The sequence below is a fragment of the Drosophila kikkawai genome, chromosome 2R, assembly GCF_030179895.1.
Source record: "Drosophila kikkawai strain 14028-0561.14 chromosome 2R, DkikHiC1v2, whole genome shotgun sequence".
Lineage (NCBI taxonomy): Eukaryota > Metazoa > Arthropoda > Insecta > Diptera > Drosophilidae > Drosophila > Drosophila kikkawai.
This window is the reverse complement of record NC_091729.1, coordinates 6883736-6909415: the sequence shown is the minus strand read 5'-3', so window position 1 is coordinate 6909415 and position 25680 is coordinate 6883736. Positions and strand designations below refer to the sequence as shown.

The window sequence follows — 25680 nt, the reverse complement described above, 5'->3', positions numbered from 1 at the left end:
ATGAAACTTTGCATATAGTCTTCTATATACTCTCACTGCTATATATGTCGGAACAGGCCGGATCGGACGACTATATCATATAGCCGCCATACAAATGTTCGATAAATTTTTAGATAAATAATTATAGCTTTGCTGTTTTTAAATGTTCTTGCTTAATTTTTTAGATATGGTCATTTTATATTATTTCAGAATTTTGGTAAAAATTTTATGAAAATCGGACGACTATATGATATAGCTGCCATAGAAACGATCGGGAAATTAATAGAAATAAAATTATAGCTTCGTTGGAATTTTGGTACAAATTTCATAAAAATCGGACAACTATATCATATAGCTGCTATAGAAACGATCGGCAAAACTGTAACTGTCAAACTGTAAACATAATAAAATAGGTAAAATGTAATGAAATAATATCTGCAAGGGTATACAAACTTCGGCGTGCCGAAGTTAGCTTCCTTTCTTGTTCTATTGTTAAACAGCTAAAATAGTTGATAAACTATTTATTTTGCTCCCACATCGGCCGCTTCACCCATCTTTGTTTACGTTTTCATGAGCCACAGCTGATCGATCAGCTGTTATTGGATGCGGATGCACACGAGTTTCGCATTTGTGAAAAATCCCAACCGTTCCTCACAAATGCGCTGAGTGGGAAGACAGTATTACTCCTTATTATTTATTATTATTTCGTTAGTATTAATTAATTATTTATTTATATTTATTAACCATATTTATTTAATTATTAATGTTGTTACTTTTTAATTCGGTTTTGCCATACATTTGTCATTACGTTCGCTGGATGGAAAAAAAGAACCGTGGATAGATGATGAAACGCCAGAATATCTGTTCTATAATGCAGGATGATATATTCAAATATGGGGGAAACGTTTTTTGACAAAATTTGATGAATATTATAATTTCTCGGCTTAATGGAAAGTCAGTTGAGGATATCATTAGGGATGTTCAGTCGCTGCAATATATATATAATTCATTCCCATGCATTGAACACCAACCGACCTTCGTTCAACTCCGCATAACTTCGTCAATTTCACTCTGATCGATGTAAAACTTGGACACAATATTCTTAAGATGTTAAACTTTAAAAATAAAAAATAAAAAAAAATTTAAGAAAAAAAAATTAAATACCTTACCCCCCCCCTTAAGTTTGAATCAATAAACCAGTAATCATCTGCGATTCAAAGAGAGCTTTACTCCTCCAACTGCAGTCCACCTAGTTCAAGTGCTGGGTGCGACACAAACAAGGCAATTAGTTTATGTGCTATTTTGCCAGGCATCGAAGCCTACTCACACTAACAAACACTGATACAAACAAGGGAATTAAAATAAACTTTCGATAATTATGGTTACCCGTCAAGAGTCAAATGCGATAATAATCCTTTTAATTGATTCTTGTTTAGAACCTATGCAAACGGATTCAATATGTTACAGCAATTTTTAAGTCCTAGGTACTCTCAGAGCAACGGATTAGCAGAAAAGGGGTGGCGATTGCAAAAAATTTCCTAAAACGTTCTGAAATATAGGATTACCAGTACAGAAACCGCGAGTTCAATTCCACTCCTGCGGCGAGCTGAGGTCTTGCTCCATGCGAACTTTTCCTTGGCAGGATGTGTAAGACAAAAATGCCATATTCAAGAGGAAAAAGTTCCAAAGAAGTTTATTGATAAAAAGTCCAAACAAAGAACGTATATGCACTCAAAAACTCTGCGTTCATTAAACATAAGAGATAGAGTCCAATTTAGAAAAAAGCCAATCAATGGGCATATGATAGTACCATAAGAAAAGGTATAAAAAATTTGATTATTTATATATGTCAATCTTTAAAATAGGTCGCTCAGTTTAAAAGTTATTGCAATTCAAGTTTTATTTTCCATTTTTAAAAAAGAAGTAATTTTTATTTTTTATTTTCAAATTTCAAAATAAGAGTTATAATTCAATTTTTATTTTCTCATAACTCTTATTTGCAATCCCTGGTTTTGCACCATCCGGTATTCGTTCATATTTTTGCTCTTCTTACTTTTTTTATCAGCAATTGTCCTGCAGTTTTATTGTTAAATGCCTTTTGCATTTATTATTCGTCGTCAGAAATCAGAAAATCACTCTCTTCCCCATGTTTATAGTTGTTTGTTGAATTTGTAACTTATCCTGTAACAGACTCTGAAAAAATAGACTTTTAACGCAAAAAGAAGCTTCTACGGAAATAGCTAGATAATCGCTTGGTAGGATTGGTTACTTCGCAGCAGTGAAAAAAAACAAACCAATTTAATCCGAGAAAACTCGGCCAAAATTCACACAAGAACTAGACAATAGAAGACTGAAAACGTGTTATCTGGTCGGACGAATCTAAGTTTAGGAAGGTTATTTCGGAAACTATGCTGGAGGTGGAGACGGAGCAGCTCAACAGAGATATGCAAAAAGATTAATGTGAAATAAAAAGAAAACGTTATATTTGAAATGATCTGATTTTCATTTATTTGTGTTTTATGATTGCTCACTGAAATATATATTTTAAATAAGGATCTTATTCTTTCCGCTCTTCCTGTTGTTTTTCATATGTCTGCAATCCACTTCGAAATCTTCAAAACTTGATAATGGCTCCATAATCGGATATTAGATCTAATTTTTTAAGAAATTAAAACATAAGATTCATATTTATATATAAGATTATCATTAAACACTTCATGAACTGTTCTTGAAAATTGCTTACTAAGATTAATCCTTATTCTAAGCATAGGTTTTTTACAAACATTTGAAGAATGAACCAAAAGTGCCAAAAGTAATGTACATAAATAGAAAATAATACAAAGCTATTAGCGTTAGGTTTATAAGCCTTCATTCATATCTCTCTTTCTCTCTTTTTTCCTCTATTGCATAATGGAAAATATAGTAATTAAAAACAATAAATAAAGCAAACGTTTGGTTTCGCACTGCGATCCGTTCAATTGGTTCCACCGCTGATTTTTTGAGATTATTTTTTAAATAGAACGAATATCTATAGAGGGAATGTGTAACTTTAAATGTTTTTGAGATTATTTTAAGGAACAAATAAACACTTGGCTTCGAAAGGCGTTAATTTTGAAAATAATATGAATTGAAAGATTATGAATAAAACATATAAAGCTCTTCAGTGCTATATAGGAAGGCAAACGGGTCCGGGTTCTGTTGGCCACACATGAGTCGTCCATGTTGGAAGCATATCTTGGCTGCGATGGTGGCATCGTACGGCGGCTTCTGGTCTCGGCAACAATTACGCTGGTGAGCGAATCCGTTGCCGCTGTAAAAGCTCTGCCAGTCGATCAAAGACATCAACCTCCGAATCGCTTTCATCAGAGCCCGAGGCAACGCTGGGCTTTATAACAATGCAATCGTCACAGCGGTACGTTGATGCCGTTTCGAAGGTGCAGTGCGTGTGCATCGGATTGGAGCCGCACAGAATGCAGTAGAGCAGGTCAGCAGCGCTAGTAGCTGAAGGCCGTATGCGGCAATCGGGCAAGATGCAGTACTCCGCTCGCTGCATTAGATCCGCAAAGGCATTAGGCTCCAGCTCCAGCTCCCAGGAGGCGTCACGTCACGAGATCCCAAAGAGCGCCACTTTGGCAAACTTCTCCTTTTCGTTGCACAGCGGGCACTTGAAGAAGTAGTCCACCGAATTGGCGTACTTCTGAAGGCACTGGCGATGGTACCAGCCGTTCCGACAGCACGGCGACTGACCCTTGGTGGCCCTTGGCCACCACCGACTCAAAGCAGATCACGCAATGTCCCGCGGTGCCCAGCCGGATGCGGTACTTGGGTATGTGCTTGTGACAATAGTTGGAGTTATAGCGGCCGCTAAACTGGCTAACCGTCAGGTTGTCGTAGCCGCACTTGGTGTGGAAAGTGCGGCGGCACCTCTTGCGGCAGCATCCAATGTTGGCACCCAGGCGTTGGCAGTAGAAGCATCTGAGCAGATGGCAGCGCCTCACCTCCATCAAAATGTCCTCCTTGATTTGTAGATTACGAAGACCACAGTTCTGATGAGAGGGAAGAGCGACAAGTAGGCAAAGACACTGATCACCGAGAAGCCGGAGATGGCCAGCAGTGTGAACAGGCCGGCTCCGAAAACAATGCCGGACTTCTATTATTCTATTCTATTCGATTGTTTTCGTTGGCGAAAGCACGGCGCAGATGAAAGAGAGCGGCGAGAGTATTACGACGTTAACGTATTATTACGCTATAAGAATAAAATTTCACTTCCGTGTGTGCTGCGGCCTCACGACGCGTATAGAGATTCACTGAGCAGAGGGAATTATTAAAGCTTGTTACTGAAAAAATGGATTAGGCCACATCGCCAATGCCACAAGACCAACCAGCTTTAGCAGTTTTTGCGCACTTTGAATCTAGGCTCCCATTTGACTAGAAAGACAAGACACACAGCCCAGCCTGGCCGACCCCTGTCAAACAACGGGCGACGATCCATGGTCTGGCCCTCTTTATATAGGGTCTGTCGAGGTTTAGTATGCCCGCCACTTTTGTACGAGATTATACCTTCTTGGTGTGACCGTCGCCAGCATGAGCAAGTAAGATCGTAGGCCGGCGCGCCCATCTGATTAAAATTTGTGTGGAAGAAGAATTTAATTTTTGATTTTCTCAAAATCTGTCTATCCGACAGAAAATCAATAAGATTTAATTCTAAACTGGAGCTAAATTTTCCCTTTCGATTGTTGTACCATGTATGTTCGCAGAAATTCGCTGAGGACTGCAAAAAATTTTTAAAAATTAGCGTCGAAAATATCGTATGGAGCACGACACATCGATAGGAAGTAGAATGCGTTCCTATCGATACGAAGCCAGTGTTAATTGGGGCCGGATAATAGACACACTTGATTTTCTCAAAATCTGTCGGATATAATTCAATAAGATTTAATTCGAAACTAGAGCAAAATTTTTCCCTTCGATTGATTTACCGTGTATGATGGCACAAATTCGTTGAGGACTAGAAAAAAATGTTTAAAGTATTTCTATGATATTAGTTACCAGGGGTGCATAGTAATACCTTCGAGATAATTACTAATAGCTCATGTGTCCCAAAAGACTGAACCTATTTTGATGAAGCACCAACCAAATTTTTTAGAATGGCGATGTCTTTTAGTGGGCAGTGGATTAATATAATTTTAAGTTCCATTAATGGCTAATGTTTTTTAATCCAATATTTCTTCAACATTGTTCCGTTGTCTGGTTCGGCAACTGGTTCACAGCTGGTTCCATTTTCAAAATTAGCGCTTCTGTTATCAGCCCACCTACACCACCCACTGTTATGCGATTTTCTCAAAAACTGACGTATAGAAACTTATGAAATTTTTACCAAATATTCTTTAAACTTCCCTTAGTAAGTCAGTACACATTGGCACAACATCGTTAACTGGAGTTATAGGAGTTACAATTTTTTCTGCCCTATTTTGTATGGAGCATAGCCCGAGGTAAGTTTATTATACCCTTGCAGGGTATTATAATTTCAGTCAGAAGTTTGCAACGCAGTGAAGGAGACCTTTCCGACCCTATAAAGTATATATATTCTTGATCAGCATCAACAGCCGAGTCGATCTAGCCATGTCCGTCTATCCGTCCGTCTGTCCGTTCCTACGCAAACTAATCCCTCAGTTTTGAAGCTATCTGAATGAAACTTTGCATATACTCTTCTATATACTCTCACTGCTATATATGTCGGAACGGATCGGATCGGAGGAATATATCATACAAATGTTCCATAAATTTGTAGAAAAAAAATTATAACTTGGCTGTTTTTTTAATATATTTCAATAAATTTTGAGATATGGCAATTTTTTATTATTTCAGAATATCGATTTTAATTTTACGAAAATCGGACGACTATATCTTATAGCTACCATAGGAACGATCGGGAAATTAATAGATAAAATTATAACTTCGTTGTTTTTCACCGTATTTTAATCTACTTTGAGATATGAGCTTTCGTTATTATTTTAGAATTTTGGTATACATTTTACGAAAATCGGCCGACTAAACGAAACGAAACGACCAGTAAATATAGCGAAAATGTAAAGCTAGGAATGTAAAACTGTAACTGTCAAACTGCAAACATTATAAGTATAGGTAAAATGTTATGAAACTCAGTTTTGTGTGTGTTTTCAGCATTTTATTTATGCTATGTATAAATATAAAACTTTTAAATATTTTCTTTTATTTTTCTTTTTTTTTTTAATTTTTTAACCAGAATTGCTCGATTCTTAATAATCCATTTACAATCTGCAGGGATATACAAACTTTGGCGTACCGAAGCTAGCTTCCTTTCTTGTTAATTTTAAAGTTAACGCTACTAAAAAGTGTACACGCAAAAGTCTGCGTGCAGCTATTTCAAATTTCTTGGAATGCAAGATGGAGCGATTACCGATAAGTTTATTTTTGGTTTATTCCTATTTGGCGTCATTTTTCGGAGAATTGTAACATGGAACAAAAAGGCAAAGAAATTTCTGTTGAGGAGCTGAAAATAATTATAAAACTATTCCTGAAAGGAAAATTGTATTGGGAAATCGGTGCTCCAGTTGGTGGAGCCCACAGCTCCGTCCAAAAAGTTTCAGTGGCTCCAAGCTTCTTTCGTGCAAGCATAACAATAAAGTTCAAATCGACACTGTTGCTAAACTAGTCGAGATATCAGTAAAACTTAAACGCACTAGTGTCAAGCGACGCTTAATTTATTAAAATAACACAAAAACGAGATAGTAATTCATTAAACAAAACATTTTTTATATAAAAACTAAAAAACAAAGCAATTCTGGCGCCCAAGCTTATTTCGTGCAAACTCTTAACCCTCTAGTGCCCAAGACCGCCTCTAGACGGGCAATGTTAAAAACAGTTATTTTATTATTTTCATTCCTTTTCACACGGTTTTCCGTTTTTTCTAATTCAGGAAAGTCCAAAAATTATGTTCGTTGCGTTTGGAATACATACTAGAGCTAGCGCAAGCTGCTGTATTCATTTGAAGTTGAAAATTTGTGCAAATCGGACAAAATAATTATTTTGTAGGAAATACAACATGTAAATACTTTTTTTAAAAATTGGAAAAAAATTAGAGCAAAAAATTGTACTGTGTTGCTGACAGCCTCAATGACATTTATAATAAACATTTAAACAAAAAAAAATTTTTACCTAATTTTTTGTTGGCCTATCTTCCCAGAACTGCCTTCATGCGGTCCAAGGTTTTAGTCATATAAAACTCGATCCGAGCAAAAGTAAAATTTTTTCCAAAACAAACATTCACTTTTGATACATACTGAATCCAAAAATAATTTTTTTTTTTTGAAAAAAAAAATTTGGGCACTAGAGGGTTAAAAGCAACATGACTTGTTTAAATCTTAATTCTAATACTTTTTTGGTCCTTCCTTTTGCTTTTTAACGGCTTTCAAACGATTTTCCATCGATTCTACTATTTTTTTTGTCGTTTCGAAGGGAATTTTACGCTATTCCTCCAATAGGGTAATTTTTGTTGGAAATTGTCCTTTTTCGAATCGACTGGTCCAAAATTTCCCATAAATTTTCGATCACGTTCAAGTCTGCTGATTAGGCTGGCGTTTTGACAATATTAGGTTAGGTATAAAGTCTACCTTATACTGGTATACTTTCCAGTTGGGACGTTTAATAATTTTGAAGTAATTGGCCTGTACCGTAACATATAACATATAACATAACATCCTATTACGTTTCTTCTATCACACACACGCCCACACTGTTCTTTTTGCATTATTTTATTCACTCGAAACTTATTCTTTGAATTTTTTCCTTTTAAATTAAGCAGAATGAACATTTGAATGGGACAAACAAATCACATGATGAAAAATAAACGCGCGCCTTCATGACGCTTTATAAATAAAAAGTTGTTGCAATTGTTGATTTTTCCTTTTAATTTAAATTATAAATTACACTTACCAGTTGAGGCACACGCTTTACGCCTCGTCCACGGCCACGTCCGATATTTGGCTGAAAATAGCGATTCTTAGAATCCACAATTTCATTGGAAATTGTGGATTTTTTATGTAAGGGGGTCTTCTCATTGGGCAACTTTTTTTTCGATTTTTTTTTTTGCATTTATTTATAGCTTGGGATGGTGTGTATATGTCCCCAAAAGGATTTTTAGAAATTCGAAATACTTTAGAAGATACAGCCTTTTTTGTGAAGCAAGATCTATGCAAAATGAGCTTTTTCAAACTTCAAACGCGTTTATCTCGAAACCACGTTTTTCGAACTGGCGGCCATGATATCTCCAGTTCAAATCAACCAATTTTCATGAAACAAAGTGGAATCGACGCAGAATTGTCACCATTCTCGGGTGACGAAACAGATTTTTTTTTTTAATTTTTTTAAATATTTTTTTTTTTACACTAAACTACAAAAAAAAGCCCGAAATCGAAAATTTTTTTTTGAATAGCCGCCATTTTGTTTAAAAAATTTTTTTTTTAAATCTGTTCCGTCACCCGAAAATGACATCTATTCTAATTATAACCACGTTTTTATTTTTCATTTCCGACGCTCTGGAGACCCTGAATCGTGGCCGCCAGGACAACACCTTTTTTTCGACCACCAAGTTTGAAGTCTCATTACTCTTTGAACAAGGCAAGAACAACTTTTTTAGTTACTTTGAACATTTTGAATACAATTAATAAAAAAAGTTGTCAATTATTCTTTGCGTTTTCAAATAAGAATTTTTTTAAAAAGGGTCCAAAAAACGGCTTTTGAATGAGAAGACCCCCTTAATTTAAATTAAAATTAAACTTTCCATTTGAGCACATGGCACATGGCTTATTGGACGTCCATGGCCACGTCCAGCGCTGAAGTTCTTACGGTAGAAGTCGTTGTCGTCGATTTCCTCGGCCATTATTTTAACTTTTTAAACTAAAAAAAAAAGATCTTTTGTACAGATTCAATACGGTTAATATGGACTTCCAATTGAGGACTCCAGACGCATGAACCATACTCCAATATACGGCGTACTAACAAAGTAAAAAGGGTCTCTGACCTCTGGCTTAATTTAAAATGTATTTATTTATTAAATTAAATACCATAACCAGGGCACGTAATCATTATAAGTGAAAAAATAAAAATCAACGATTAATGATTATCTATTGATTTTAATATATTTCGCTTGCCATTAATAATTATAATTTTATATTTACTTACTCGCTCAAAGAATAATAATTATTATTTTGAGAGAAAAAAGTTTGATCAAAAAATAATGATCATTTTTTGAGCGGTATTTTTTCGCTCAGAATTTCGCTCAATGTGTAATAACTTCTTTCTGCGAGGTTTCTTCGAAAAAATTTTTACATGCTTATATGAATCGAAAACAGACGAACCAAAAAATCACATTTTTAAATTTAAAAAAAAATTTTTTAATACCTTTTTTTTATTTTATTGTTTTTTAATAAACTTTTTTTAATTTTGTAATATAATTTCTTATGAATCGAGAACCGACGAACCCAGAAAATGCATTAAAAAAATACTATAATGATTTTGTAAATAAGAATTTTATTTATTTAATTTTACAAAAATAAGCTTCTGCAATGAATCTGCAGAAAGATTGCTTCTTAAATCGGTCAGCATCAATTTAAGAGCCGAAAATGACCTTTCCACGCTGACTTGAGTTGCTGGTACGGCGTGAACAACTTTTGCCAGCATAAACAAATATGGTAAGGTAAATTTTTTAGTCTCCCAATACTCCATAATATCCATATTCAAGTCAACTTGCTTTGGATTGTAGTTGTCAATCTCTAGCTTGACAGCCTTTATCAGTTCACTATGGCTGTCTTCTGAGTCTTCGTCCCCTGATGAAACCTCAATGGAATTAAGGAAGTCCGTTACCAGCTAACAGGTATTCGATTCCTCAATCGATTGCAGACTTTGGACTGGCCTTTGCTGACTTGATGATGGCCCAGGACTATCAAAATACCGCGGTGCCTCCTATGAACAAAGAAGTTCAGAATTGTCATCAAAAAATTAACGGAATAAAAATAATGTTGAAATATAATTACCTGCGATCATCTTCAGAATTTGAACTATTAAAAGCTTCAGTTGAGCTCTGGCCTGCATCAAACTGATAGGATTCTTAAACAAAACCCTTCTTATTCCAGGGTCCAAATATAAACTGCAGACGACAACGTTGTTTTCTATAAGAGATGCCTCTCGAGATTCGATGCACGACTTTAGAATACTGCCATTTTTCTGCTTTACAGCCCAACAGTAAGTTTTAGCCCTAACTACAGCTTGTTGAAGTCACCCATATATAGTTGTGTGCTCTGCAATTTCTGTGTGGCAATGAAAGCTGGCTCTAGAACTTCAACTAGCCCTTTTAGATCTTCCCATTCGGGCTTATATGTTGTAAACAAGACAATGATGAGCACTAAACTAGGTACACTTATATGCAAAATAATAATAAGTAAAATTAAAAATATAAATTTATATTATAAAATGAGTAAAATTAAAAAAAAAAGTATTAAAAAATTTTTTTTTAATTTAAAAATGTGATTTTTGGGTTCGTCTGTTTTCGATTCATATAAGCATGTAAAAATTTTTTCGAAGAAACCTCGCAGAAAGAAGTTATTACACATTGAGCGAAATTCTGAGCGAAAAAATACCGCTCAAAAAATGATCATTATTTTTTGATCAAACTTTTTTCGCTCAAAATAATAATTATTATTCTTTCAGCGAGTAAGTAAAACTCAAAAATTATTAATTAAAATTGGTTTATTATATAAAAAATCTAGATTTCAGCAATCATTGGTTATCTCGAAAGAGCATCCAAATTGTAGCCGATTGGTATTCGTTTCTTTGTGCGACTTTTCCAAGTGAATGATTTTTTTGTTTAAAGAAAACATTGATAATCATTATTTACGGTCTCTGACCATAACACAACATTGAAACAATTTTGTGTTATATGTAGTATTGAAAAGTATTTAGAAGTATAGGAGGAGCAGGGAATCTCCAGAGCCCCGTCCAAAACAGTTGGTTTGTGGTGTACATCCTAACTAACTAACATCTTAAAAAACAATAATGCGTATGTAGCGTTTCCATTTTTATAATTTTTTCCCGATTTTTATTCGAAATTGGAGTCAAAACCGCGATTTTTGACTAAAAAATTAAGTTAATTTGTAAAATAAAAAATATTAAGCTTAAAATTAACAAGAAAGGAAGCTAACTTCTGCACACCGAAGTTTGTATACCCTTGCAGATATTATTTCATGTAACGACCGTGGGCAGTTGTTCCAGTCTAGGGGGGCGCACGCGTTTTGACCCGGCTGGGGCTCGTCGGCTATATGGGTGGTATTCTTGCCCTCCTAGGCTTCGCCCCATGTTCGAATAATAATTTTTTTACATTATGCGTGCTACGACGAAAAATTTATGGAACCAAACACTAACACATACACTGGGAAAAATTACTGGTAACTACATTCATCGGTATCTTGGCTCACTCCTGGTGGAATTGGAGTGGCTTCACCCTCCCTTCCTTGGCCATCGCTCTCCAGCTCTCATCCGATGGCCCCTTTTCAAAACCTATCTAAGGCATCCCCAAGGTGAATCAGCTAGCTGAAGGCAAAACAAAGAAAAATTAAAACATTATAAAATTTATTTCCTTAAAAGTAAACATTTAAATTTAATTTGGAATATTAAGATTTTAAAAGACATCTGCTGCAAAATTTTCTTTTAAATTAAAAATCTTAAAACTTAGGCGGTATGGTATTATTTGAGCAATAAAAAAAAGTACAAAAAAAAATATTTTCTCTTATTTGCCTGCATTAGTTTCTGGGCTTAAAATCGACAAAATTAAATTAATTAAAAAAACTTCAGCGACCCTAACATCAAAATGGCATCGAGAGTTAGCCAAATTTTCTCTGTGCAGAGAAGAAAATAGACGGGACCGAGGGACATACAGAGGAGCTAAGTTGTGTATTAGTTATTTTATTTTCTTTTTTTGTATAGGTTACGCTTTCATTATTTTCTTTTAAAAAAATGGGATCTTTAACTCTCGGTCAGGTTTCGGTTGATTTGAAAACACACCTGTATTTCACTCACCCTTTTTGTAACTCCAGCGAAGAAAGCGCTTTCCCGCATAGATGTGATGGGGAGGCTGTGTGGAACGAATATTATTTAAACCCTGCCGAAAATCTCACCCTGCATATTCTTTTTTTTTTATTATTATTATTTAATCTCAACACTCTCCCTATGTCACCGGCCTATCTTTTCCCCTCTTGGCTCTCCACTAAAACTTACACAAAAAAAAATATAAGTACGCAAAAAAAAATAAAATAAAATTAAATTAATTCTGCAAATTCGCCAGCTTTTACAGCATCTCGCCGACGATATGGGTTCGCCTGATCGCGGATCTAATTTTCCCTTCTGCTTTCCCTCTCACTGCTTACTGCATTGCAACAACAACCATCGGCTCAAAGAAAAAATCACAAAAGCAGCGGCTACTCCGCCTATGCCAAATTTGGCTGATGCTTTGGTGGCAAGAGGGGGTGACGTTATGGGCTCCTCCGCTTTGCGGAGATCAACGGTGAACTGTGCTCCTCCGCCTTGCTTAGATCAGCGGCGCTTCGGTGGCAAGAAGGGGGGGTGAAACTGTCCGCTCCTCCGTTTTGCTGACGCTCTTCTCCCGCGCTTGGATGGAACCGCTATTGGCGGTCTTCTCTCTGTCCGCTTCCCCCGCTGCGCCCTCGCCTTGGCGCTTCGCGCTGACCAATATTGGCGCCGAGGAAATTGACCGCTTCCGAGATTCCTAAGCGATAAAAACTTAGGACACAGCTTTTTTTTTTAAAACCTCTTATTCACTCTCACCGTGAGTCGATTCCAACTCCAATAGGGGTCCAATATAAATTCACAAAAAAATAAAAAAATATTCTCTTCACCAACAAAAATGAAATTTAAAGCTCGATCTGCAGAGCTGCGGCCGATCTGCTTAATAGCACCGCCAGAATCAATTTGGCCGACCGTCGCGCCCTCACGCCAGCGGGAACCTTCGATCGCCTCCCGAAGATGCACCCCTTCGGGTGAAAGACGAGAGATTGACCCAGCTAATTTCTCTTAACCATTTCACTTCCATCCCAAGACCTTCTCGGATTTGCCGACAGATGGCACTGTACCGTACGCCCTTATCCGCAAATTTGCCTCTGACACCTAGGCGGCGCCACCGAACCTCGTAACCAAGCGTTACATTCATTACATTTTACCTATATTATTATGTTTACAGTTTGACAGTTACAGTTATACATTCCCAGCTTTACATTTTCTCCACATTTACCGATTGTTTATATGGCAGCTATATGATATAGTTGTCCGATTTTCATAAAATTTTATCGAAATTCTGGAATAATATAGAATGGCTATATCTCAAAAATGATGCAAAAATATAAAAACAGCCAAGTTATTTTTTTTTCTAAAAATTTATCGAATATTTGTATGGCAGCTAATGATATAGTCGTCCGATCCGGCCCGTTCCGACATATATAGCAGTGAGAGTATATAGAAGGCTATATGCAAAGTTTCATTCAGATAGCTTTAAAACTGAGGGACTAGTTTGCGTAGAAACGGTCAGAAGGACAGACGGACAGACGGACATGGCTAGATCGACTCGGCTGTTGATGCTGATCAAGAATATATATACTTTATAGGGTCGGAAAGGTCTCCTTCACTGCGGTGCAAACTTCTGACTGACATTATAATACCCTGCAAGGGTATAAAAAGCCCTGAGTACCTGTAGAATAAATTATGTTCCAAATTTATTTTTTTTTATTTTGTTCATACATTGAACACCAAACGACCTCCGTTCATTTCCGCTTAACTTATTGGATGATAAAAAATGAAAAAAAATATATACATATCGACGCATTTTCGCGAAAGTATCGTATGTCGTAAAATCCAATTTTACAGGAGAAGCTTTTTTGTGCTTTAATCTCTTAGGAAGCACTATAGAAAAGACAAAATTGAAACTTAATTTTTATCGGAACTATAGGGGTTTCAGTTATAATATTTCACAGGGTAGTGAGACATTAGGTGCCCAACAATTTTGCATTAAAATCTCAATTTCGAAAAAAAGCGACATACGATACTTTCGCGAAAATGCGTCGATATATAAAATACCTTATGCCAAAATTATGAAATTATGCCAAATTGATTGAATTTCGCCTAGAATTATAAATATACATATTTATAAAGAATATGTAACTAACTAATCAAGCGAAAAAAACAGCCTAAAGCCTTAGTATCTATGGCTGCACCCGGACCCGGTCCGCTTTACGCAAACAGAATGTAAAATAAAATAAAATAAATATTTAATAAAAGCTATATTGGGATAAGGAATAAGAAGAGCTATCGTCAAAAATTCATCAGTGATCAGGTAACGCAACCATACTCTATTCTCTAAATTTCCCATTTTGCTTATTTATTTTTATTTTAAGCGCACAAGCCTTTGGGTAACGGGTGTCCTCTACATCAAGCTAGTTGTAGTAAAATATTCATAATATATGCAAAGTTTAGGAACTTGCATATATTATGATTTATGTATGTATGTAGGCTCTAAATATTTGTAGTGCTGAAGAAGCAGTCATATTCCTACATAGTTATTTGTAGAAGAAATTTCTGTCATTGCTCCAAAATATATATATTTAAGAGTTTGCATATGTTGGTAGTCACAAATATATTCTTGTACACAATTAAAAAATAAAAAACTTATTTTTCACATTTCATATTCTCATAATTTTAATGTGTGAAATAAATGTAGTAAGCGTGAGCTTGTTTATAATTGTATTTAAGTTAATGTGGTTCCAATGTAGCTGTTGCAAGCAAGCCGATGGTTGCTTAGCCAAGAGTTTTTAAGAAAGCCTTTAAATTTGTAACAGAAATTATAGCTAAGGGTGGAAATGAAGTTCTCGGAGTTGAATAGGTAGAATACAAATGGAACTCGTTTAATGATACGCCCGCCGCCACCAAATCTCCAATCCGATCAGATGCCACTTCCTGCACAAAAAAACGAACGTTTTATAAGGCGTCGGAGATCGAGGTTCCGAATCCGAAGGTCTGCTTGATGCTGTGCCAGTAGTACCGGTACCAGTTGGTTTTCATCGCATCGTACTCGGAGGCGGGGATGCCGGTCTGCTTAAGCGTCATCATTGTGCTGGACGACTGCAAAAATAAAAATGGTACACATTTGTGTAAGCATTAATAGTTGGAATAATGGAGTCCACTTTGCATTTTAATTCGTCTGAACCAACTATTTAAACGTTTAGGGCTGGCAATTAAAAAGAAATAGATATATCTTAACAACACCAGCCAATATGAATGAAGGTTTTATTTCCATTTAAAAAAAATGTTTACCCATTATACTTTAATTTTAATTATAAGTAAATAAGGGCTAATTAATTATTTTTTGGTATGGGCATTTGTGTTCTGTCGAATTTGACATTCGTATTCAAACTAAAAAAAAGTACATATGTAACATACTTTTTTTTTTTTAATTTTTACATATAGTTGGTGTAGATGTATAATTGGTGTAAATGTTGACTTTGAACATTTGCTCGATTTCTAGATTTAAAAAAAAAAACAAAGTAAGGAATTCTCAGAACTTTAAACACTGATTTCAGCGGAACGCTACGAATTATTTTGATGGAATAAATTTTGAATTGTCATACGTTTATGTCAGTTTCCTGTGCTTTTAATTTTGATCAAAAATATAGAGTAGTCTATCTTAGATTTAATTTGAATCCCAGTTGCACGTGATATTTTTTCCACCATATTTTATATATGTACATGTTGTTTTTAACTGATTAAGTAAATTTAAAGAGCCAGTATTTTGCTGGTAAAAATGATTGTTTTTAAATTGAAGATATTCTGAGTTCTTATATTAATTTTTAGGATTATTTCAAGTAAAAAGGGCTTCTTTAATTTAGATTTTACTTTAAATGAAATCGTTGACATTGTTTTTCTTTTTTAACTTACAGTTTCCTCCAGCTCAATGACAACATTCGAATAATGACCAGATGACCAGTTTTTCAGACGCCAGCTCTGCTGTATTTTCTTTTCAGGCACTAGCTCCTCGAACTTGCCGAGCACATTTCCGCCATACAACACAAACCTAAAGCAGGAAGAATATTAAATTAATACAAAATAAAGAGAAAACTATTGAAGTAAAGATCTGATAATATCGTTGTTATACTCTAGCAGGGTATTATAATTTAAGTCTTAAGTTTACAAGGCTGTAAAGGAGTCTTTTCGGACCCATAATTTATAAAATTTATTGCAAATTAAAAACAAGAAAGGAAGCTTACTTCGGCACGCCGAAGTTTGTATACCCTTGCAGTTTCCAATTGGATTATTAAGATCCATTCTGGACAATTTAATAGAAAAGAATATACATAGCGTATACATAATAATTTGGTTTTGATAAAATTATATTTTATATGTTTTAGATTTGAAAACATAAACAAAACAAAGTTTCATTACATTATACCAATACTATTATATTTACAGTTTGACAGTTACAGTTTTACACTCGCAGCCTTACATTTTCTGTACATCTACCGATCCTTTCTATGTGGCTATACGATATATTTGTCCGATTTTCATAAAATTTAAATCAAACATTTGCAACTTTAATAAAGCTCATTTCAAAGTAGATGAACATACGTTGAAAAACAAGATATACTTTTCTTCTATAAGCTATCAGATATAGTCGTACGATTTTTATTAAATTAAAATCAAAATTATGAAATATTAAAAAATGGCCATATCTCAAAAATGATCAAAATATGTTGAAAAACAGCCAAGTTATAATTTTTATCTAAAAATGTGTCGACCATTTGTATGGCCGCTATATGATATAGTCGTCTGATCCGGCCCATACCGACATATATAGCAGTGAGAGAATTCAGAAGACTAAATGCAAAGTTTCATTTATAGCTTTAAAACTGAGGGACTAGTTTGCGTAGAAACGGACAAAAGGACATGGCTAGATCGACTCGACCTTATATACTTTATAAGGTCGAAAATGTCTCCGTCACTGCGTTGCAAACTTCTGAATGAAATTATAATACCCTGCAAGGGTATAAAAACTATATAAAGGCACATTTCGGTTTTGCGGATCCAGTGCCAATATCTTAACTCAACTAATTTTGGACTTTTATTCACTTAAGCATCTTATGGTTAGTTATGAGTTTTCTCAAAAATTACTTTCATTTTTTCAAATTTAATGCAACGACAATGCAAGTCAACATGTATCGCATATTTCTTATTGAATTTATTTTTGAGTATGCATTATCTGAGTGATGTTAGAAATAAAGAGTTAAAGGCCTCAAGTTTAGAAGATATTATCAAAAGAAAACATCGTTTTCATGGACTTTTTCGTCAAAATACTGCTATATTTCAATCGATTATTTCGATAGCTGTTTTAGAATATGCTAGATTCTGACAAAGTTGGTCAATTGGAACAATTTTTAATGTTAATTTATTACAAAAAAGGATTTTTAATTCCCATATGTATTCTTCATTAGCATGTTTGCTTCTAAGCAAACTATTCTTTCGAGTCAAAGTGAACCTTATATGACTTCTTTATGTTATATATGTCATGGAAACAATCGGAAAGTCTTAAGAAAGCATTTTAATTTGTTTTTTTTTTTAGTTTTAAAGGTCTATCTATATCCAAAAGCTTCAATAGAAACCAAGGGAAAACAAACCGGAAAATAATAGGAATGTCGTCATAACTCTGTTATTTTTTTTAAGAACCAAACTTAAGGTGTTCTTATTTTTACGAATTTTAAATTGTGAGCCTAATTTTATAATATCAGATATAGGAACAACCTGAAAATATAAATATTTTGCTTAGTATATGTTCTGCCGAAGCAAGAACAAAATATAAATTTATACATATATACGAAGATATGTTTAACGGTTAAGTCAAATTGCAACTGCAAGGGCATACTAGCTTCGGCTCCCCGAAGTTTCAAGATTCCTTTACAAGGAAAGAAAAGGAAATAAGGGACTTACTCGCCACCGCGCACCGCATCTACTTTTGCGGGGGCCCTCGTAAAGGCAGTTACCATATCCGGCTTGGTCAGAGCATTGTACAGGTCATTGGCGTTGCAGTGGAACTCTTCCGTCATCGAAAGGGTTCGCACGTCCAGCTTGCAGCCAACACCCGAGCTCTGCCCCTTTGGGGCAGCCACCGAGGTGTTTGACGAGGCCTTCTGGGCGGCATTTCTGGCGTTGTTGACTTCCGTTACGTTGGCATTATTTACACCCTGTACGCCCGTTGCGTCGTCGCCCTTCTTTGGTAGAATGAGGTTTTTGGAATATTCCTCCTTTAATTCCCGTATGTAGGCTCCCAGCTGCTGGCGGACGCGATCCCGGCCAACGTTGTACATAAACTGCTTGAGGGTCTCCGACTCGTCGTTGGACTCATCAATGGTCACAGTGATCTCGACGTCCGAGAGGTCGTTCTCTTCGGACAGATTGGGAATGGTGAGCTTGCCCTTGTGGCTCAACTTGCTGTTCTTCAAGAGCGTGCCTGACCACTTTAGCACCAATTCCCACTCGTAAAAGAAAATGAGCTTGCCCTTGCGATTGTTGACAGTGGCCTCGCCGGTGCACTTGTCCACGGTGTCCACCACACACTCGATGTCGCTGTGCACTGCGGTTTGAGGTTCGGATACGGGTTTTAGGTTAGAATCACAGGTACGCTAGCCCTACTTGCCTATTTTCAAGTCCTTGAACAGCTGGTGCAGCCGATCCTTTGACCAGGTCGTTGCATTCTTTTCCGTCCAGTGCCAGTTGTTCACGTTGGTGGCGTCCGGACGCTCCTCGACAATCCAGCGCGGATCTCCTTCACCCCACTTGGCCATCGTTTAATCCAGCTAAATCCTTGGCGGTTGTTTGAATGAAATGATTGGTGCCGGCGGGCAGTTTTTGTCAAGGAGTCTTCTGGTGTCCTGGTTTCGTCGATTTGCACCGAATTGCAAGTCGAATTTTCTAGAATTCTACTGTTTAAAACAGTATTAAAAATCTTTCACATGCGCACATATGATTGCGGCGTTGCCACCTGACGCAGTTATCGGAGTGGTGGCCAAGTGAAGGGAGTGAATCGATTGATTTTAGAATGTTTTCGTAAATGCTATGTTTTTATATATACCTTTTACTTTTTTTTACAATAAAAGAATTAGTTGTTTCAAAAGGTTGTAGTTGTCGATAAGCCACCGTTTTGGTGTATCACAGCCTACCTTCTGACACGTCATATTTTCATCAGGATGGCAGCACTGACACAAATGTTCAAATATCGATGTATTCATGCAACACTGTGCGTTTAGTATTTTTTGGTACATTAACTATCGAGTATTCAACACATCGCTAGTTGAGCTGAAAGAAAATGGCGATAGAATTTTTTGTTGATTTTTAAAAACTTGTAATTTTTGTTCAATTGTTCAATGAAAACCCGCAGAAATTAGCCGTGTTCTTTGCCAATAATGCACCATTAGTGCTCGGGCCCCGACCGCGAGAGTGTGTTTAGAGTGGCCGCCACAATGATAAGCGCAATGGACAATTTCGACAACAGATCGTATGGAGCTATTTCAAAGGGGCGGAGTGAATTCTCGATGCCAGGTAAACACATCGAATAAGTGAGGCGAGCGAGATGTGGATAAATAAATACAATGCCTTTGCCTTGTCCAGTGATCGGTGGTCTGTGCAAAAGAAACATATTTAAGTGGACCAGTGCAAGTCCCCAAACAAAAAGTTATACGAAGCAACAAGCATTTAGCATGTATAGGTGTGGGATTCGTGTATGTGTGTGTGTGTGTGTGTGCGTTCTCATTTAATGGCCTGGCCTTCAATAGAGTTTAATCCGCAGTGCCGAATTAGAGCTAATAAGTCAATTTTCACAATTAGTCTCCCATTGTGCGTGTCCCAGCTACGAAATGGAAGCGAATCGGCGAAGAAGAAACGTTAACTAACGAAAATTGAGTATTGATTCAGAAACAGCTGCTGTCTCGCTCCTGCGCATGCACTTCATGCAGCTGATGTGTGTGTGTGTGTGTGTGTGTCTGTGACTGTGGGCGTATTTACATGCGTGTTGCTGGAATGTGTTGTGGCTGTCAAATTAACAAACAAAAAACATAAAAAACAATGTACGGCTGTTGACCCAACCCCAAACATTCACTGTTTCTCGTCTCTCCGTCTTGCAGAATTAACGCCGGAGCAGCAGAAACTGCTGATTGAGCTGCGACGCAGGAAGCAGGAACTTTTGCTCGAAATACAGGTGAGTTCGTGACCAATCACACCCAATAAAAGACAAAGGTTGGATGAATGCAACGAGCGATCGTCATTGCCAGTGAAAGATTAACTTTTTCAGGTATAGAACGGTTCTCCTAATTTTCTTTTTGATAAACGGGGCCAATCTTAATGACTATATGAATATGGCACATCCGCCAAATATCCAGTTAAATATCACTGGGAATGTTATAAATGACAATTATAATTAAGATTAGATAAGCTTTAATTATTAATTTTTTTAAGCTGCGCTAATAAACAATATGGTATAATTAATATTAATATTATTGTCTATGACTGAAATTAGCTTGTTCCTCATGAGTGCGTGGAAAAAAAATAGTAACCATACTAAGTGAGAGGCATCATCCTAATTGTTCATTTTTGTTCACTGCTTAGTTCCGTTCATTTTGCAAATCTTAGATTTAGTATTCAGTGGATCGTACATATATTACAAGAGACCAAGTGATTAGCAGAGAAACAGAGCATGAACAAGTGAGTTTAAAAAGATGGTAATATACTAATAATAATAATAATGAAAAGAAAAAATAACAAGAAAGAAAGCTAACTGCGGCTCGCTGAAGTTTTTATGCCCTTCCAGCTTGCAATTGGATCATTAAGAATCGATTCATTTTGTTCAAATTAAAAGAAAAACAATATATATATTTGTATAAAACACAGCATATAATAATTTGTTTCTGATACAATTTCACAATTTTAAGTATTCTATATAATAGAAATTATAAATATTCATATATGCTGAACTAAAATAAGGTAATAACAACTTTTATTACATTTACCTGCACATATATTTACAGTTTAACAGTAACAATTTTACATTTAGGGCTTTTAATTTTTCGCTACAACTTCCGATCGTACCTATGGCATCTATGTATATGATATAATTGTCCGATTTTTATTAAATTTAAACCGAAAATCTAAAATAAAAAAGGGTCATATCTCAAAGAAGGTGAAATTTATTTAAAAAACAGCAGTTCCGACTTACATATATGTATAGTAGTGAGAGTATTTAGAGGACTATCTGCAAAGTTTTATTCATATAGCTTCAGTACTGAGGTACTAGTTTGCCTAGAAACGGACAGACAGGCGGAGGGACGGACAGAATGGGAATGGCTTGATCGACTCGGATGTTGGTACTGACCAAGAATATGTTATATATATTAAAATTACTCCTTTACTGCGTTGCAAATTTCTGACTAAAATTATAATACCCTGCAAGGGTGTAAACAGAACTCGTGAACATGTTCACGTAAGTGAGCCGTATGTATACTCCCAAAACTAGGTAAGACATCTGGGCTCATCTGCTGGCATATACTCACGATCCTCTTTAGCGTTGAAAAATTAGCTCGGATAACTTTTATTTGCTGTAAATGTATAGTATTATCTTTGTTATGATTTTAGCGGCACTTTCTATTCTATTCTTCTTTTAGAGCTTTCGTTGACATTTTCCCATTAGCAATCGGCACTGGCCGATAAAAGTATTCAAACACTTGCTTGCTTTATACTTACTACAATAAAGGTGCATGTACGTACATACCTTCATTTGTGGAGTGTGCTTCGCCTTATGTATAGTTTTTTTTACATACATACATAGTTAGTTTTTCAATTCATCTTTGAACTTTTGTGGTTGACATTTACTTTGCAGCCGTTGCCATTGTTGATCATTGTTTTTGTCGAAACAAAAAGCAACAACAACAGCCATACATTAGTACATACATAGACATACATATACATACATATACATACATGATAATCTTAAGGTGTAAAACAGTGGAGACAGGAATAGATTTATTTAAACAAGGGTTTAACCTCTAATAAGAATATATTATGTTGGCTCCGGATTAGTTTAGTTAGGTTAATTTTTCAATCAATTAAACACAATTTAATGCTAGAATAAATGTAAGTAAAAGTGTTGGTGGTATGTTGAAGTCACGTGACACTGGATCGGTGATCTTGTCGTCTACCTGCCTTCGGTGTGGTTCGCCGGCAACCGAATACATCGTGAATTCTCAGACACTCTCACAATTTTTCGCGACTGTCTCTTAGTCACCAATGACGTTTCGCGGGAGTAAATACATACCTTCCATCCTTTGCCGACCGTCCCGTCTTCCCGTCACAAAAACCACGCTCAGCTCTGTTAAGTGTATTGTTCATTGGTGTCAATTATTGAGGAATTGTTATTGTTAATTTTTGTTTCTGTATCAATTAATGATATTTGGTTATGTGCACTGATGTTTGTGTCATCAGAAACGAGTTCAGCAGCGATTAAATTGTTATTTATTATTTAATATCAAGTTGTTACTGTGCAGTGCTATGTACAAGTTCTTGTATCGTAAGATAGTAAGAAAGTCTAAAACTATGGTGAGTGTTTGACCAAAGAAATTCATCATTGCAAACAAATAATTATATACACGCGCACTGTCCGCTGAAGTCTAAAATTACTGCTGAGCTTATAAGCGAGTTGATAATTTCAAAACAGATCAGTGATCGAACTCAGCAGTATGCTCAGCGTTTAGACGTCAGTGCTATAGTAACATGAAAACAAAAAAAGTTCTATAAATTGTTTAATAGAATGTAAATAGAAGCGTTTAAATATATTCTGTGAGAAGCAAAATAAATAAGTAACCACACCAAAATGAGACTTCAAATTAAAGATTTAACCACACAAGAAAGTTGTATATATGTATGTATACTCTATTTGATTGCAGCTAGATCATTGAAAATCAATCTAATTCGATCAAATAAAAAAAGGAGTCTAACAGGAGAGATTAAACATTTAAATAAAGTTTTGCGGATTTTTATTTAACTTTAACATAATCCCATACATTTACTATCGCCCTAATGCAAAGTTATGTAAATTTGTATACCTTTTTTCTATTAATTTCCCGTCCGAGTTTTATAAAATTCTTCCCAAAATGGTGAAATCACAAGAGTTGGTAATATAAAGTATAGAATCCAACGCTGAAAAATTGCGAATTTATTAATTTTTTCTGTTAATTGACTTGACTGTTGATGCTGATCATGATTATATGCATATTTATGTATGTACAGTGGTGCTCATAGACTTAAGCCACAAGACTTCATCCAAGAATTTTAACGAAAATTAAGAAAAGTTTTTATTTCACAGCTCCAATTTTTTGTGTCACATTAGTTCTATATATCAGTGTTCTAATAAAAGTATAACCAAGTTATAAAAATATATATTCAACGAAAAATTTTAAAAATCTGAGACCAACCCCAAAATGTCCTGCTCACATACTTAAGCCACCTGGAAGAAAATAATTGAAAAAGTTAAAATTTGCCCAATATTCCTTATAATTTTAATAAATTTACTTTATTATTGAGTGGGATGATCTTTCTGATTAAGAATAGCGGAGCAACGCTTTGGCATTAAACCCACAAGACGTGCGCACTGTTGAGGGGTGATTTTCTTCAACTCTTCTTGCAAAGTATGCCACAAATCCTTTTTATTTGCTGGTTTTTTTGGCCAACGACTTGTTTAAGAATTCCCCACAAGTTCTCTATAGGGTTCAAGTCGGGGCTCTGCGGTGGCCATTGCAAAACATTGATTTTCTCTTGGCTAAACCACGACTTGACTATCTCGCTGGTGTGTTTTGGGTCGTTGTCCTGTTGAAATATCCAGGCAAGTGGCAAATTATCGGCATATTCTCCAGATAAATTGTTAATAAGGATGTCCCTGTACAGTTCGCCGTTCATAATGCCTTCTATCTTCACTAGGAGACCTACGCCCGATGTGGTGAAACAGCCCCAGACCATAATCGAAGCGCCACCATATTTAACGATCTTTTTCGTGTATGTTTGATTGTTTGGAGCGACGAATCCAAGTTTAATGTCTTTGGGAGTGATGGTAAACCATATGTACAACGTCCTTCCAACAAACAATTGGAACCCAAATACACGAAAAAGATCGTTAAATATGGTGGCGCTTCGATTATGGTCTGGGGCTGTTTCACCACATCGGGCGTAGGTCTCCTAGTGAAGATAGAAGGCATTATGAACGGCGAACTGTACAGGGACATCCTTATTAACAATTTATCTGGAGAATATGCCGATAATTTGCCACTTGCCTGGATATTTCAACAGGACAACGACCCAAAACACACCAGCGAGATAGTCAAGTCGTGGTTAAGCCAAGAGAAAATCAATGTTTTGCAATGGCCACCGCAGAGCCCCGACTTGAACCCTATAGAGAACTTGTGGGGAATTCTTAAACAAGTCGTTGGCCAAAAAAACCAGCAAATAAAAAGGATTTGTGGCATACTTTGCAAGAAGAGTTGAAGAAAATCACCCCTCAACAGTGCGCACGTCTTGTGGGTTTAATGCCAAAGCGTTGCTCCGCTATTCTTAATCAGAAAGATCATCCCACTCAATAATAAAGTAAATTTATTAAAATTATAAGGAATATTGGGCAAATTTTAACTTTTTCAATTATTTTCTTCCAGGTGGCTTAAGTATGTGAGCAGGACATTTTGGGGTTGGTCTCAGATTTTTAAAATTTTTCGTTGAATATATATTTTTATAACTTGGTTATACTTTTTATTAGAACACTGATATATAGAACTAATGTGACACAAAAAATTGGAGCTGTGAAATAAAAACTTTTCTTAATTTTCGTTAAAATTCTTGGATGAAGTCTTGTGGCTTAAGTCTATGAGCACCACTGTATATCCCTTATAGAGTCTTCTGATTTAAATTATAATAATATCCTGCGAGAGTATAAAAGCATTACCCTTGCCGCAACTCCAATATTCAATCGCCATATCCTGTATTTTCCTTAAAAATGTTTTTAAGTCCGCGAAATTCTGGAAAATTATATGTATTTATGATTTATAGCTTATATTGTAGGAAAGATCCTTTACTTTGACCTATCCCACTATATAATTTTTACCTGGCACTGCAACTGACACAATTTTGACCTTGCTACCTGAACTCGCTTGTGCCGCGTTAGCGTGTATGCATACATTACCAAATCTTGTCCCTATTTATTCGCTCCTGCATCCACGCTGTCGGGTTTTAGTTTCAATTGTTCAGCAATTAGCTGCGTTAAGGTTTTGGGTTAAGTTGGGATACGTTTTTGGGTGGTTGTGTGGTGTACTGCGGCATCTGAATTTTCTCTGCTTCCAGGGGCAATAAATTTACAAACAAAGGAGAAAACATATATTTTTAGGTCTCACAGATGGAAAGTACTTAAATGAAACTTGAAATATTTTTATTTACGAATATTTTACTTGATCTAATAGTCTCGTTATGCATCACACTTTGCTTTGATATTTCAAAATCGCACTGTTTACTGAACTTGACCTGTTATTGGAA

General features: G+C 35.8%; 3 protein-coding genes across 4 annotated transcripts in view; 1 reads left to right on the top strand and 2 right to left on the bottom strand.

The window, feature by feature from the left end:
• Positions 1–3262: 3262 nt before the first annotated feature.
• On the bottom strand, positions 3263–8899 carry LOC108079516 (PHD finger protein 7-like). Its single transcript, XM_041777039.2, has 3 exons — positions 8819–8899; positions 3618–4025; positions 3263–3565 (listed from the first exon to the last, which is right to left on the bottom strand). Exons 1-3 carry the CDS (start codon positions 8897–8899, stop codon positions 3263–3265), a joined length of 792 nt encoding a protein of 263 aa, XP_041632973.2.
• Positions 8900–14956: 6057 nt separating this feature from the next.
• Positions 14957–19132, bottom strand: LOC108079517 (activator of 90 kDa heat shock protein ATPase homolog 1). The gene is made up of 4 exons (XM_017173856.2): positions 18761–19132; positions 18055–18697; positions 16012–16147; positions 14957–15198 (listed from the first exon to the last, which is right to left on the bottom strand). The coding sequence occupies exons 1-4, from the start codon at positions 18906–18908 to the stop codon at positions 15055–15057; spliced, it is 1071 nt and encodes a 356-aa protein (XP_017029345.1). The 5' UTR covers positions 18909–19132; the 3' UTR covers positions 14957–15054.
• Positions 19133–19407: 275 nt separating this feature from the next.
• The window catches only part of step (cytohesin steppke), a 37095-nt gene continuing 30822 nt past the window's right edge, over positions 19408–25680 (top strand). The window contains exons 1-2 of one of the 2 annotated variants that reach the window (XM_041777183.2): positions 19408–19662; positions 20244–20317. In XM_041777183.2, coding sequence (XP_041633117.1) covers positions 19584–19662; positions 20244–20317 — 153 coding nt within the window. In that variant the 5' untranslated portion in view covers positions 19408–19583. Of the gene's footprint in view, positions 19663–20243; positions 20318–22876; positions 23030–25680 lie in introns of those variants that run through there. The other variant, XM_070283566.1, reaches the window with a different exon arrangement.

Excerpts from the sequence above, each read along its gene's own strand:
- LOC108079516 (XM_041777039.2), bottom strand. The coding sequence starts at position 8,899 with ATGGCCGAGGAAATCGACGACAACGACTTCTACCGTAAGAACTTCAGC. Across the intron at positions 4,026-8,818 it reads ATGGACGTCCAATAAGCCAT|AACTGTGGTCTTCGTAATCT; the intron begins GTGCCATGTGCT and ends CCCTCTCATCAG. Across the intron at positions 3,566-3,617 it reads CTGTGCAACGAAAAGGAGAA|CTGGAGCTGGAGCCTAATGC; the intron begins GTTTGCCAAAGT and ends GCCTCCTGGGAG.
- LOC108079517 (XM_017173856.2), bottom strand. The coding sequence starts at position 18,908 with ATGGCCAAGTGGGGTGAAGGAGATCCGCGCTGGATTGTCGAGGAGCGT. Across the intron at positions 18,698-18,760 it reads GTTCAAGGACTTGAAAATAG|TGCACAGCGACATCGAGTGT; the intron begins GCAAGTAGGGCT and ends CTCAAACCGCAG. Across the intron at positions 16,148-18,054 it reads GATGCGGTGCGCGGTGGCGA|GTTTGTGTTGTATGGCGGAA; the intron begins GTAAGTCCCTTA and ends TTCCTGCTTTAG.